This window comes from Vicugna pacos, chromosome 1 (genome assembly GCF_048564905.1).
Source record: "Vicugna pacos chromosome 1, VicPac4, whole genome shotgun sequence".
NCBI lineage: Eukaryota > Metazoa > Chordata > Mammalia > Artiodactyla > Camelidae > Vicugna > Vicugna pacos.
The window spans coordinates 90548143-90563515 of NC_132987.1; the positions used below are offsets into that span (position 1 = coordinate 90548143).

The following is a 15373-nucleotide window of genomic DNA, read 5'->3' on the forward strand; positions in this document are numbered from 1 at the left end:
TGAAAAAGCCAGAAGAGGTTGACATCCCGCAAGGATGTCATACCATGAAGGTGGAAATTTAAAGCGGAGCTTGCTTGCAGAAAGCCGTGTTGCATTCTTGGCGTGTGAGCACTTGCAAGGAAGTTAACTTTCACTTATACGGTGATACTTAATGCAGGAGCTAATCCCAGTTTATTTTGCGCCTGCTCTATTTTATCTGTTAGTCACTTGACCTTCGTTTAGCCTTGGCCTCTCTCCGTTGGTGTTCCCCATAAAAGCTTGGGGCTGGGAAGCCCTCGCCCTGACGGCCAGGTGACAGGAGAGAGGGTGGGAACCCGAGGAGCTTTAAGGGCGTGGAGCCTCTCGCATACCATTCCCTCCCACCACCACCCCACGGCCGGGAGGCGGTGAGGGCTTCCAACTTCGATCCAATCCGCGGCCGGCCCTCCTCCACGTCCCCCTGCTGGGCGACCCGCCCGCCGCGGACCGAGTTGGAGGAACTTCGCCGAGCTCCGCGTCAGAGCCCGGCGAGGCGAGGTGCTCCCCCACCCCTCCCCGGCCAGCCCCCCCTCTCTCTGCCCCCGCCTCCCGGTCCTCGCCCAGCCCGGAGAGCCGGTGATAGGACGAGCCCCGGGCGTGCATTGTGTGTATGCAAACCGAGCCCTGCTCCCCAGGTCTGCCCGACCCGGGCCGGGGCTGCGGCTGCGGCTGGCGCTGCCGTGGGCGCCGCTGCCCTCGCCGGAGCGCCGCTCTGTCATGCCCCCGCCGCGCGGCGGGCCACTGCGTCCCCGCGTCGCTGTGTAAGCGCAGGCCAGGGGACACCCGGAGGGGCTGAAGATGAGGGTGCCCGCGCATGGGCCCCCGCTGATTGCCAACCCCTCCCGAGCCCGCGCCTCGCGCGGAGCCCGCGGCCGCCGAGGACCCGCCTTCGCCGCAGTAGCAGCTGGAGCTGCGACAGAGGCGGCAGCTGCGGCGGCGGCGGCGGCGGCGGCGGCGCCCATCGCGCGAGCGCACAGAGCGGTGGCGGCAGCTTCGGGGCCGCCGCTGCCCCGGCTGCCATGAGTTGTGCGGAGGTGATGTATCACCCCCAGCCGTATGGAGCGCCCCAGTATCTGCCCAACCCTGTGGCAGCTGCAACCTGCCCCACAGCCTGTTACCACCCGGCGCCCCAACCTGGCCAGCAGGTGAGTCACCGACCGGGCAGCCTGCCGGGGGCGGGGGCGAGGGGCGCCGAGAGTATCGGTCTGGGGCTCCCGCGACGTCCCTCTGGGACGGGTGGCGCGGAGGATGCTCTTTGGCATGCGGGAGCGCCCTTGAGCCGAAAGCCGTCAAAGAGAAGAGACAGACGAGGCTTCGGGAAGGGACCAGCAGCCAGGTGGACGGGTGGGGATTCGAAGAGAGGCAGTGCCTGGCTGGGGGCTTCAGTGAGCTGTTGTCATCGGAGCTCAGAGGCTGTGTCTCACAGCCACCCCAGCTCTTAAGGCTCAGTTCTCTGAAGCTCACCAAAGGCATCTGTCTTAGGAGTATGTGAGTAAACTTCCTTTAAACCAAGTACTTTGTTTCCGTCGAAAAGGTAGAGCCTTTCGGGGTTTTCTTAATTAAGAGGATGAAATGTGTCACTGACATAGGGGAGGCTACCCGGACGGTGAGCTCAAAAAATGACTTTTCTGGGAATTTTCTGGTGGAACGTGGGTTTAGTGTAATATCTATCAAATTTTACTAGAAGTTCTCTGTAATATCTGTCTTCTTCCCGTACTGTGACTTAGACAACAGAGATTGATCCCAGAATTCCTCGTTCATTTTTAAATTCCATCAAAGCGCAGAGGTATTATATATAGTTCAGTCTGTTGGGTGGAACCCTTTCCTCTCCCAGCCAAGCCAAGAGGTAGCCTTGGATCACTGGATGCTGGGTCTTCACCACGCCAAGAGTGACTGAATGCTGTCTGATAAAAAGGATTCAGGAAGTAGGGAGACGATAGAGTTCCTTTAGAAGGGAGGAGAGGGTTCTGGGAAAGTTAGCACCAGGTACCCCTGGACATTCCTTTCTAAACGCCAACAGAGTGTGTGTCAAGGCTTAGTTAGTGCTACATAAAACACATATGGGAGCACGTGGCCAGAGGCTGTACCAAAGTAGGGTCCTCAGATTCTTGAATTAAGGTGGGTTGATTTGGTGAGACTTACAAAAATACGATTTATACACTCTGAGGTGGAGACACCAATCAGGGATCTAGATATGGTTCTGAAACTAACATTCATAGAATTGAGTTTTTTGCTTGTTTCTTTAAAATCATAGGTTTTATCGTGGTCTTCAGGGTTTGGCTTTTTAATTAATCTGACTGTTTAATTTCTTTATTTCCTCTACCTCTGTCTCTATTGTGCTACACTTTGGAAAGAGATGATAATTTCTGTTTAAGACTTATGGACTGAAATTCAGCTGATTCTGGAAGAGTACATACTCTAGATTTATCTACCAAACAGTATGAGCTTAACCAGGACTAACTAGGGCAAAAGAGGAAGGACCTCTACTTTCTTGCTTTTGCAAAAAGCAAGATTACTTTTAGGGAGGGGAATGGGAAAGCATTTTGCAATTTGTGATCAAGGGTGACAGGTCGAAACACTTTTTTTATACTATTTGTTTTTCTTTGGCTTTAAATATAAAAGATATAAGTAATGGAAAAAAAAACATTTAGGGACAAGTCAGGCAAGTGAGGCAAAAAGATGCTAGATGTCCATTTTATGTGTTTTATGAACACTCTGTCCCAGAAGAACCACCCTTTTCTTCTCCCCCCTCTTCCATCTCAGAGACTAGAGAGGCCTTCAATTATCAATTGGAATGTGGACGAGCAACAGACTCAAACTTTACTAAACATTCAACAAAGTATTTTCCCCTTAAAAATAACTTAAATTAGCAGGAGTTGTGAATAAGGTTTTATTTTCTAGAGTTGTGAAAATAATTCCATTAAAATATGACTCTCTGGTGGGGGTTAGAATGAGAATACTTTTTTTGGAGCTAGAAAATAAAATACAGCATCTGAAAAATTATAAATAACTAATCATAAAATTTCATTTTTAATAAAAAATAACTCACACTTTATCTAACTTTTGTAATAGCCCCCCACCTCAGTTCCCAAATTGCATTCTTTTGCTAAAATTATCAAGAAACAGAAAAATGAGCTGACTTTTTCATCTGAATTGTCCACCTTGATGAGTGGCACAAATTGGTAAATACTAACCAACATCTGCTATACTTTGGGCTTCTGCAGATATTTATAAAGTGGGTGTTAGGCAGAGTTGACCTTAGAAACTTACTGGAGAACTGCGCTTGAAATCTTCATGTTTCTTTTACTACGCTGGCTTGTTCAAGATTACTTTTTTTTTTTTTGTCAAGTAAAGAAACTATTTGACTATAACTGGCTAGCAAAATAAAAAGACAGTAGGGAAACCACTGTTCTTTTACTGTCGGGAGTTTATTTTGATGACCTATATTTTCTATTGGAAAAAAGAGTAAATCAGGAAATTCTTATCAGGCTGACAGCGTTTTTAGACTATGCGGTGCGTGGGTGAAGTGGGACTAATATTGACTTGGCCCAAATGTAGTCATCTGAGAATACATATTTTGGTTGTTTTTGCATTCCATAAGGTTTTATCATTATTATCCATGAAGATTGTTTTCTCCGTACATGGGAAGTGACCCCTAAAAGCATCTTGCCTGGGAGACAAAAATAAGGGCTACAAGTCCTACTGCATTTGGAAAGTTGACTTGTTGAGGACAAGAAGCAGAAAAAGTGAGAGTTATACAGAAAGTTTAATGGCCATGAATAAAAGGTTAGAAAAGAGCATTAAGGTTTTATATCACTTCTATATTTTTAACTATTGTAGTGTATCTTTGAACTGATTTTTTTTCTCAAATCTATATTGCTCTGAAGTCCTTGTAACTTACTATATAATAATGGCTTATTATGATGGATTTTAAACATAGGTATATTTTCCCTCTTAATGATTATATAGCAGAAAATTCTTTTTGAAAAGTTGTGGAACTTCAAACTCTGGGCATATGTACTCTCAGCTTTTTCCCTAGAAACACAATGTATACTGGAAAAAAAATTTTTTTTTTAATGTGGGTACTGGGGATTGAACCCAGGACCTCGTGCATGCTAAGCACATGCTGTGCCACTGAGCTCTACCCTCCCCCCCTACACTGGAAGTTTTAAGTTGCACTTTTTAATTGAACATATTCTATACATTGTTGGTGGGTAATAGTTTAGTGTCTTAAAAAAACAGTGAACTGCATATACATCAGGCTGCATTGCAATGTGTTATTTAGGCATACAATAGACTAAGTGAATCAAAGTAATATGTAAATATATCTGAAGAGTAAATTTTATAGTCCTTGACGTTAATTCTTAGAAATTGCATGGCTGTGCATAAATCTTACAATGTGCCTTATAGAGCCAGAATTTGCTGAGGGATGCTAAGTTCCCTGGTCCACGTGGCCACCATCTCCTCATGGCATGGCCTTAATACATCAGTCCCTACCATCTCCTCTGGAGAACCCTTGACTCAGTATCTCTGCATATGCTCCAAAGGCATGATGACACTGCAGAACATGTGCAGGAAGGAATGCACTTATATTCCAACAGTGACGGTAGGCAAGAAGAGAGAAAAAAATTTGAAATATGTTCAGAAAAAATTGAGGGAAATAATATGAAATCATAGATTCCCTTCATACCCCATGGATATCTTATCTTAAATACAGACAATCTGTTGTCTAAAATCTCCCTCCCTGCAGATAGTCATAATGTTAACATTAGGAAGATACTTAAAGCAAAGCTTTCAGAACTATGCAGTTCACAGATGAGAACAATCCCCAGTTCTCTAATTGTGCTTAGGGGTTTTGAACAGTCACACTTTGGATGTCATATAAGTTAGAGTGTATTTACTCTGCTGTCTTCAAGGGTGACAGCTGGGTGAATCTGCATGCATGCTTTCACTTAAAAGAATGAAAAGCCCTTGGGAGGCAAAACTTCAGTCATAAGTTTGGAAGGCATTTTTTCACTCTTCTCTGGACTCTGCCACCTTGGTTAGCTCATACAATCTCTCTGAGATTCTGTTTGTTAGGGGAAAAAACCCTGGAAAAACATGCTTCAGCCCCTCCTTTTACAAACAAGGAAATGGATGTTTATGGAGCTGAAATGTCTGGCTAAAAATTTCAAAGCTAATTGGTGACAAAAATAGGACCACAGGATCCCCTGACCCCCAGTGTAGCACCTTTTCACCATACCATGCAATCTCCCAGGATTTTTTTTTTTTTTTGCTATTGCACAATAGGCTTATTTTTGTCTTCATTGCTCCAAATCAACTCTTTGATAAAGAAGATTAATATGCAGTGGATTCTTTGGCCTCGGAGCTTGAAATTCTTTCCCAGTCCTTGGTAGTGTACGTTTTTAGTTGAGGCATTCCAAAGTCCTTTTGTAAGCATTTGTATTATGCTAATGATTTTTGCCATCCATGTTGCATCCTTTGTGGATGAAGCAGAATATCCACTTAGCAAATGAACATTTATTTATTTTTAAATAATATGCAGGAAGTGGTATTAACAGTCAGTTCTAAGTGCCTCATGTATCATTGTGAGTCCAACATAAGTTGAGATTCATTAAGAGGAAAGAATACAATTATATTCTAAGTAGTTTCAATACACAGTCCACTGATTTAAGGTGGAGGATCTCATTTTCTTGTGACTGTAAGCAAAGACTTAAGTGGCTTTAAAAGAATTCATACAGGACTTCTTTGAGAAAGAACAGCCCCTCCAATTCTATACTGCACAAACTACCTTACCGTAGAGACTTAAAGCTGAAAGTGCCTCATAGTTTTATGCTCCCCGTAACTTTGCAGCCAGAAAATTCGAAGCTAGAGGGAAAATTCAACTTTAAAATAACTAAACCAAACTGTTGTCTCTGGCAGTCAACCAGAATGGAGATTACAATACCGATAGTAAGGGCAGGCTTGAAATCCATAAAATCATGTGTAGAGAACCTCCATTCACTAGGGAACCCAACGCCAGGACAAGGTAGTGCTCTTTGGAAACCTAAGTGAAGGGCATTTTCATTAAATGCAAGGAAGTCCTGCTTCACCCAGCACTCGCCGAAGTCTCACATCTCACAAAGTTGGAGATGACTGAGACATGACTCATAACAAAAGAGATGAGAGTGATCAGAGGGTAGAACCGTCCTGCATGGTGCCTCCCTGGGCAACTACAGAAGAGACGCTGTCTTGTATCTTTCTGTGCAAAGGGCATTTTCAATGAGACTAAGAATATTATGCTCATGATCCCTAGGGCAGATCCTAAAGCAAACTTGAGAGTTAAGTGACTGTCGTTCTAAAACCTGGCCACTTAACTTGAACTCTGTTTCCATAGACTGTAATTCCTGCTAGCTTTGAAAAGACAATCTCCAAATGGATACATTTAGTAGTAGATAACAATTTAAGGTGTTATCTCTAGAAAAACATTTTCATTCAAGAAATAAAAACTCTCTAAGACTTGAATTTCAGACTCTGGCAGAAACAGTGAAGGAAATAGTTTTGGTCAAAACTTTGCACTGAATCTTTCAAAAAGCACCTCTATAACCAGCTGGCTTTCTGCTCTAACTATTCATTTAGGAAGATCCTTAGAGTGCCTTGAACCCTTAGCCCCAAACATCTGCTGCTGGAAGCCAGTCATAAATGCCATGTTTATAGATATTTCAGTGGACTCCAGATTTATGCCAGTAATTTACAAGTGTGGTCTGAACTGGGGTAACTGAACTATTCTTCACTTGTCTCATAGTTTAGTAGAGGAGAAACAAAGGAAAGAAGAAAGGAAAGATGGCCTAAAGTGAACAGGTGTCCCTTCCTCTTATTGTTTTGGTGTGCTAAAGTGCTTGTCCTTGGGGGACGGAGTTGGGGGCACACTTGAACGATGCCTCCCTTCTTGTTACTATGAAAATAGATAAAGGGAGGACCAAAACTGATTCCTAGGAATTGGGCTAGATGACCTATGTCTGCAACTGAATTAGCCTTCAATGGTCTGTAAGGTTTTGTTGGCCAGTGTCCTGCAAAATCAGAAGAGGCAGCCAATTTAAGAAACAAAATTAAGTGTGAATTTGTCTGGAGCTCCACATGTTTATTAGGACACAGAGCTGGACGAGACCTCTGAGATAATCAAGTCAACATTCCTCATTGTCAGAAGAGGAAGCTGAAGGCCAGAGGTTTTGGTGTCTTACCCAGATTCATGGACTAGTTTTGGTCAAATCCTCTTACCCGTCCCAAAGAGAACTTTGGTAAAGTTCTCTTTCCACTGGTTTCCCTTCCCACGTGGGCTTCTTTAGAAACAAGGAAAGCAATTAGTAATTTACCTCATGCTACCTTCTTACTTTTCTCATTTTTAAAATTTTTGAATATTAGCTACTTGGAGGAATAAGATAATTAGCCACATAGATAAACCCTGAGGTTCCCTTTCTTTACCATTTTCCTCACAGCCTTCTCTCCACTGCTCTGACTCATTTTTGTGGCTCCAAGTCTTTGCACAGTGACTGAAACGAAATAGGAATTAATTGACAATTCGATGAATAACAGATACATTTTTAAAAATGAAATCATACCCTAAATCTAGTAATAGGATTATACAAACATACCAGAAATTTATACATCAGAAACTGTTGTTTCATTCAAAGTAGTCAGTTTGAAAGAGAGCACATACCCTCACGATGTGATCATTGCTTAAAACGTTTTGGGAATGCAAATTTTGAAATTCTCTCTCAGCCTGTGGCACATTTTTTTTTTTAAACATCGTCAAAACTGGAAAATTTTCATCCTTCCAGGGGATGGTTTTGTTTTTTGATAATGACCAAAATCATCGAGAGGCAAGTGTACTCAGAAATAGCTAATATTCTTTTTGGTTTGCTCCTCCTACTGTTAAGAAAAATAAAAACCAAAAAGAAAAAAAGCAATCAAACACAGAATCTCGGGGTGTGACTGTGTCTCACAAACTGGCTCTGCTCACATTTCCAAAATAGAGTTTCCAGAAAAACGGTAGGCAATTAATTGTATTATGTGTCTGACTTGTCAGGGGGATGACACATTTCTAGGTATAGAAGGACAGTTTTATCTCAATACACATGTATTTTGAAGAGCACAACATTATTTAATAGCCATATCTCTGTGTTTACATCCCTAATTTTTAAATGTTTGTTATAAATAACTTCAGACTTTCCTTAGCATGTGATGCCGGGCTGCCTGTGGGCTTCTGTTTGTTTATTCAGTTAAACTAAGTATTTTATATATGCTTATTTTCTTTAGTCTGTTTCCATGACAGATGCTTTGTAGTCAGACAGAAATGGGTTCTAATCCCATCTCTGCCATTTACTAGTTAGATGATCCTGGCCAAGTAAATCAGTTTTTGCATATATAAAGTGAGAATATTTTTTGGACAAAATATCTGTGTATGAGAGTCAGTGAAATAAAATATATAAAAGGTCGGTGGCCTGTCTCCCTTATCCTGACCTGCCCTCCGTCCACCTGATTCCTCCTCCTTCCAACAGGCTAAGGACCAAAACCTCAAGTCTCCCTGAGATATATTTAAAATCTGTTATTCAAATAAGTTCAGAAACATGCTCGGAGAGCAATGTGCTGCTTTATGGACTTCACAGTTCGGAAACCTTTATTCTGGGCTAGTAGTTTTTTCTTGTAGACTTAAAGCGTGTCTTTCAGCATGAAAGAATCGTTGCATTTAGAGAACAGAGCCAGTAGAAATGAAAAAAAAATTTCCAAATATCCAATGATTCACTAAAATTCTTTTGTTTCCTTAGGAAAACAGTTTCCACATATGCACAGTAATCATTTGGCATTTTGTAAGCTTAAGCCTTGGGGAGTTAGCGGTATTTGGCTCCTGACGCGGAGTCTTCTCTTGTCAGACAAATCCTTTCCCCTGCACATTCCTGTGCGAGTTTGTTTCTGTTGTGCTGATGGCAGGCTTGGAGGTGGTCGGGTCTGGTTCGCACTGCCTTGGCTGACTCCTTGACACTGCTGCTTTCATAGCTTTGCAAGTTAGTTTCAACTTGTTGGCTGTTAACTTGTTCCTCGTTTCCTTTTACCTGGAGAAAACCTGTCATTACTCTGCGATAGGGGATGAACAGTTAAGGTGCATTAAATAAACCAACTTGGAGCTTTTGAAATCCCTTCTGATGACTCCTTTATTTTTGTTAACAATTCTTAAGTGTCTAGTAAGAAAAGCGTGAATACTTCTGACAGATTTGGCTATTTTTAGGGAGTGATGGTGCATTTTGAGAAAAATATGAACTAGATTGCTTTTCAGCCCTGATTCAGGAAATCTAGGTTCTGATGATTTGTGGTTTATTTTCAACATTTTGAATTTTATATATTATTTTCAAAAACGAAGGTAACACTACACTAGGGAAATTTCATTCCAAGGAACAAACACCAAGTGAACACAGAGTATGGCCACAGTGTATATATTGAATATACTTAGTTTAAAAAAAAGAAAAGACAAAGAATTGATTTACAATCACCAAAGCACAAATAAAAGAAAGTAATTGAGGCTTAAGGTCTGTGGGGAAGAATATTAGGATGGTGTGAATGTCAGCAAATCAATCGACTACTGTTTAAATTCTGTGTTCCCATTTTCTCCTTGCTCACACTTGATGTCTAAAAATATGTGTGTAAATTCAGTGTTGGCTATCAGGCCATTTGGATACTTTAGAGTTCTTATTGTAACCGGTGATATTGATTGATGGTGAGGCCATAAATGCACCTGTGTGTTGTAAATGTGAATATTTAAAGTGGTCCACTAAAATTTGTGAAAATTGATGCAATTTTATTTGAAAAAAGTGCAAGAGAGAATGATAAATATGCCTTATGTCCTGCCCATTGGTAGATACATCACAAGCTCCTTCTTTATTTGTTTGGTCGTCTCCAAGCAAATTTATTTAATTAGTAGAAGAACTTCCTTAAAGAGCTAAGAGAGAGAGAAATAAGTATATTTTATGATCGCCCTCAAAAATGTATTTAAATAGAGAAGCTAAGACAGATATTTTTATTATAGCACAGGTATTTGCATATCAAAAAATATTTCAATATATGCTTATCAAAATGCATATGTGTCTATATATGTATTACATATATTAAGTATTAACATTAGAGAAAATCAATACATCCATTGACAGAATTGACATTTAGAAAATACACTACTAAAAGGTATTTCGGTATAAGGAAGGTTTTGCTTATTTTTCCCCATTTCACAGTGAAAAATGTGTAACTTTTAGATTAATTTATTTGTATCCAACCATTCAACAACTGGTCAAAAAAAGAAAAACATGAAACTACATAGCATTTAGAAAATTGTGAAATCTTTTAAATAGATAGAGAATCTTTAGCTTAAATTCAGCTATCATCAATGTAAAAATTAAGATAATTTTATTACTACCATTATTGATCATAATACTGTGCTACATTTGCCTACAAGTGTAGGCTCTCTTTGTATTTGGTTTGCAGTTTTCAAATCATTCACATATATATAACTTTAATTAATTTCATTTTCTCTAAGAATTAATTGCTAATTGGGATAAAATAAAAACATTGCCTTTCTGTGGATAATTAACATAGCCTGGGCACTTTCATTTAAGGCATAAATATTAGAATTAAACAAATGAAACCAAGTAAGTGCAAAGCCCGACTTTCACAGAGAGATGCTGTGTTCGTCATTAACAGGAAGAAGATACCAGTTTCATAGATATTACTGAACACTTGTGGCAGTCAAGCTACTCAGTAGATCAGTTTTAATTTTATTCCTGTATAAAACCAGTGCTTCTTTCTCATACACCAGCATGTTTGACAGAGTGTGTGTAAATGCTTAAAATGGTGTAACTTTCATAGGTGCACATGTGCACGGAGAAACCATGCTGTAATTTGACTAGTAAGTCATGATATTCATTTAATTTTATAATGGAATTTAAAGCCAGGCAGGAGTAACTTTCAAGGTCAGTTAGTTCCACCCTCTCATTTTATACATAACCTATGTTACTATGGTGTTTCTACTATTGAAGTTAAATATAAACATGGTCAAATCTGTGAAAAACAGATTGTAAGAATTTTATAACTGCTCAGTCATTACAATCACTTATTCATCAACAAGGCAAATTCACTTACAGGGAATGAATTATCTATTCATCAAGAAGCGATAACCATATTGACACAAATTTTAAATAAAAAGCAATATATATAAAAATCATAACCAACAGCTCGTAATACGCCTGAACATTTCGGATCTCACCTCACACAAGAACAACATACTTATTGCTGGGAGAAAGGGTACAGTTTATTCAATGATGTATTTATAATTTGGGGCTATAGATTTTGAAGCTAGTAATTACCACTAGAAACATTAAGAGTCTGGGTTATGTGTTTTGATAACATTTTCCAAACTATGGGCTCACTGAATATTCTGAAACGATTTCCTTTTCTCTACTCACATTCATTTCCCAGCACGCATTTCTTTCTGAAATAAGAAAAATGATACGACAAACGGTCAGGTTTTGTAGGTATACAGATGCTAGGATGCTCATTTTGTCATTGAGATCATGAGTTTTATCATTTTTAGCATTATTTCTTATATGTAATTTATACTGAAATTGTTGATTGTGAAAATGATTTGTGCTCAAGGAAAAAAATTTTTTGGAAATAGTGAAAAGCAGGAATAAGAAAATGACAATTAACTGACAAGCTCACCACCTAGAAAAAGAATACAAAACGTAATGTTTTGGTGATTGTTTTTTCCCCACACGAGATGTCCTTCTCCTGCCCTCCTCTGACACATACGTGCACATTCATATGTCCATCTGCGTATTTTTATCATGCCCTCTGGGTCTTATATACTCTGTGACCTTTGGCAAGTTCCTTCACTTCTCTGTGCTTTAGTTTCTTCGTCTTTAGAATATGGAGAGTAATAATAACCACATTACAGAATTGTAAAGATTAAATTGGGTAATAAATGTAACAACTTTACTAGCCATAATGTAAATGATTATAGTTATGATCGTCTGTTTTGAAAATATTTTGCAGCTATCAAAACGTTTTCTTTTTTATTTGAAAGCCATACTGCCCATTGCTCGTATTTTGTATTATTGTCCATAAGCCATAATAATAGCTTTTTTTTTCCCTTTTATGATAATGGTGGCAAGTGGAACATCTGAAAAATGTGTGCCATGCAAAATGGATCTTCACACAGACTTATTTTGTCATTTTAGTGTGATTTTTGAGAAATGAGTTCAGCACATCTGCCAAATCCTTTTATAAGATGCTACATTCCTGTTTTTATTTTAGTACATTTCATTTATGAAAAGCTCTTTTCTTCCCCACCCCTCCCCCAGCTGTTGGGCCATCCATCTCCAGCCCTCCCTGTCCCCAACTTTAATGTTGCTGTATGTGAAATCTTTAAAATAGAAAATGGGGACAAACGTGGAAGAAATCTGTCACTTTCTTATTTTACAAGCCATTCCCCTTTTGGTATATCTAGATTAAGAGAAAGAAAAACAACCTGTCTTTCACACTCTGAAGAGGTACCATTGGATAATGGACTTTTTTTTTCCGCCAAATTTGAAATAACAGACTTTTTTTTTCCCTCAGGGTGGGAAGGAGAAAGCTGGTTTTGGGGGTGGAGGGGTGGAGTAAAGCAAATGAAGAATCAGTTTGCGAACATATGTTAATATTTAGATAACTTTTTAAAGTAAAAAGTTAACTAGTTAATGCTTTGTTACAAACTGTCTTTGATACTGTGTTTTGTTTATTCCATCCCAGAAGAAGTTAGCGGTATACAGCAAGATGCAGGACTCTCTGGAAGTCACCCTTCCCAGCAAACAAGAGGAGGAGGAGGAGGAGGAGGATGAGGAGGAGGAGGAGGAGGAGAAAGACCAGCCTGCCGAGATGGAGTACCTTAACTCTCGCTGTGTCCTTTTCACTTATTTCCAGGGAGACATTGGGTCAGTAGTGGATGAACACTTCTCAAGAGCTTTGGGCCAAGCCAGCACCCTCCATCCAGAATCTGCCATTTCAAAAAGCAAGATGGGGCTAACCCCCTTATGGCGAGGTAAGAATTCGAAAAGCAGATGCTCTCCAGGGCACTGTCTCTGTTTCGCAACCGCCTGTACCAGGTTCCAGCTGGAGACTTGCCCCTGGAGGACGGATATCCACTTGCTTTTTAATTTTTAAGGACAGCGAGGAATTTCTTTCAGACAAACAGCTGGATCAGTTTTGTCACATGTGGAATGCAGGGTTGGAAAGGATGCAGTCACACCCCTTAAATTCCTCATGGAAAGTAGTGATGCAACCGGCCTGGGTTTATAGTGGCAGGATTGAGCCGTGAAGCATCATTCCTTAAGCCCCGATGGCCCAATTTGGATCTCTAAATAATAGGCGTGCCTGGATCAGCTTTTAAAAATTTGCTCTTGCTCATTCCACTAGGTGCTACGTGGTGACATAGCAGAGATCTGAGTCTGACCCCGGAATACATCCTCTGTGTTCTCTTAATAGTTTTCTGTGTTGCTTTGTTGTGGTGTTAACTCTTCGGAGTGTATAACCGAGAGATTATTGACTGTATCTGCCTGGTTTAGGCTAATTATTTTTTCCTCCTCAGTAAAAGAAAGTGGTAGATTGAGCATCCTCTCCTTTTTGCCTTCTATAAAGAGTCCAGAGAGGTGTGTTTGAATCTGATTTCTGACTCGCAGAAAATGGCTGGGTGACAACTTAAGTGGGATGATTACATTAGAGAAAAAAATAATACATCATTCCATTGGTAGTTTTAGAGAAATGTGTTACCAATGTTTCTTCTGAACTGGCCTGGCTGTAAGAGGCATCAAGTAAAATAGTTCTCAACATGTGGTTTCCCAGACTAGGAACGTGGGCATCACGTGAGAGCTGATTAGAAATGGAAAATCCCCAGACCTACAGAGTCAGGAACTCCAGGGTAGAGTTATCTGTGTTTTCACCAGCCCTCCCAGAGATTCAGATGCAAGCTCAAGTATGATAACCATTGATTTAGCGCTGTTCAGGTGACAGACTACCCGCCGCCCGGCCCCTCCCCCCCGACTCCGGACCTGTTGACTCAGAGGCTACAGAGGGACGGTCTGGGAATCACACTGTAACAAGTGTCCCAGGTGATCCTATGATGAAGAAAGGCTGGCCACCTGTGGTAGGTCACCTGTGATAGGGGGCAGGTGAGAGGTGATGAGTGGTTGGTCCCCTGTCAGTATCAGAAGAATAGTACCTTCTTGCCTGCCTTTCTTTCCTTCCCTTCCTTCCCCCCCCTTCTCTCCCTTCACGTCCCCTCTCTTCTTTCCTCCTTCCCTCTAGTAAATATGAACATTAACATAGAGAGCAACCGTAAAGAGGAAGGTGAAATCCATACTCAAGTGACCCAGCCCTCGATAGGGGTGAATTGGGAGGCATAACTGCTTATTTGAAGAGTAATTATGAACTTCTCACAAGGACTGAGAACTTAGTTCTTAGAAGCCTAAGATGCTAATGGGACCAACGAATGTCCTATTTGATAGCACATGGTGAATACTTTTATAACCTGGGGAGGGTGAAAATAGAAAAACTTCAATGAATTCTCTGGCTTTAATAAACAGTTTGATATGTCAATAAGAAATTGACAATCAGGATAATCAGTTCCAGGAGAGTAATAAATGTAATGCCTTTTAGCATTCTGGCGTAAGTAACCTAGTCACCATTTAACTTGGAATATAGGAACAAAAGCCCCAAATTACAGCTAGACGTGAGAGTGATTGTCGAAGGCGCCATAACCAGAATAGTGTTAAGTGAGGTGGAGTGTAAATGCAAAAATGCTACAGTTCAGTGTTTTTCCCCGAATCTGCATGACTGAATAGAGAAGACCTTTGGAAAGATGTCAAATTTCAGTTCAGGAAGGATGAATCATGGAAATGTTTTAGCAACTATTACTAGAATTTTCTTGGTATTATCTTAAATTTGGCCTTCAAGTCTATCTCCTGTTCCTTTCATTGACTTACAAAGCAAGTGTTTATTAAGGTCCTTCTGTGTTCTGGGTAGTGGGACTATATCAGTGAACAGGAGCATCTAAGCTTATACACTCGTGGAGCTTTCTAGTGGAAGAGACAGGCTTCCACTATATATGCATTCCTATATGTAAAAATACATTTAATTATATATTATACATATATAATGAAATACAAGGTATTGTTTTACTTAGGGTGATGATAGATGGTCTCTCTAAGACTATTATATTTGAGCACAGACCAGAAGGAAATAAGAGAGCTTCTCATCACACAAATTTCTAGGAAGAAATTATTCAAGGCAAGGGGGAAAGCCA

General features: G+C 40.5%; 1 protein-coding gene across 11 annotated transcripts in view; it reads left to right on the forward strand.

The window, feature by feature from the left end:
* Positions 1-1030: 1030 nt before the first annotated feature.
* Positions 1031-15373, forward strand: part of VGLL3 (vestigial like family member 3) — a 181398-nt gene continuing 167055 nt past the window's right edge. For 7 of the 11 annotated variants that reach the window (XR_012075644.1, XR_012075641.1, XR_012075652.1 and 4 more), the window contains exons 1-2: positions 1031-1163; positions 12826-13114. Coding sequence is in view for 6 of the 11 variants with exons in the window: in XM_072967402.1 (XP_072823503.1) it covers positions 1038-1163; positions 12826-13114 (415 nt within the window). In the remaining 5 variants the exon portion in view is untranslated. Of the gene's footprint in view, positions 1164-1214; positions 1507-12825; positions 13115-15373 lie in introns of those variants that run through there. The other 4 variants (XM_006215820.4, XM_006215821.4, XM_031672302.2 and 1 more) reach the window with 4 other exon arrangements.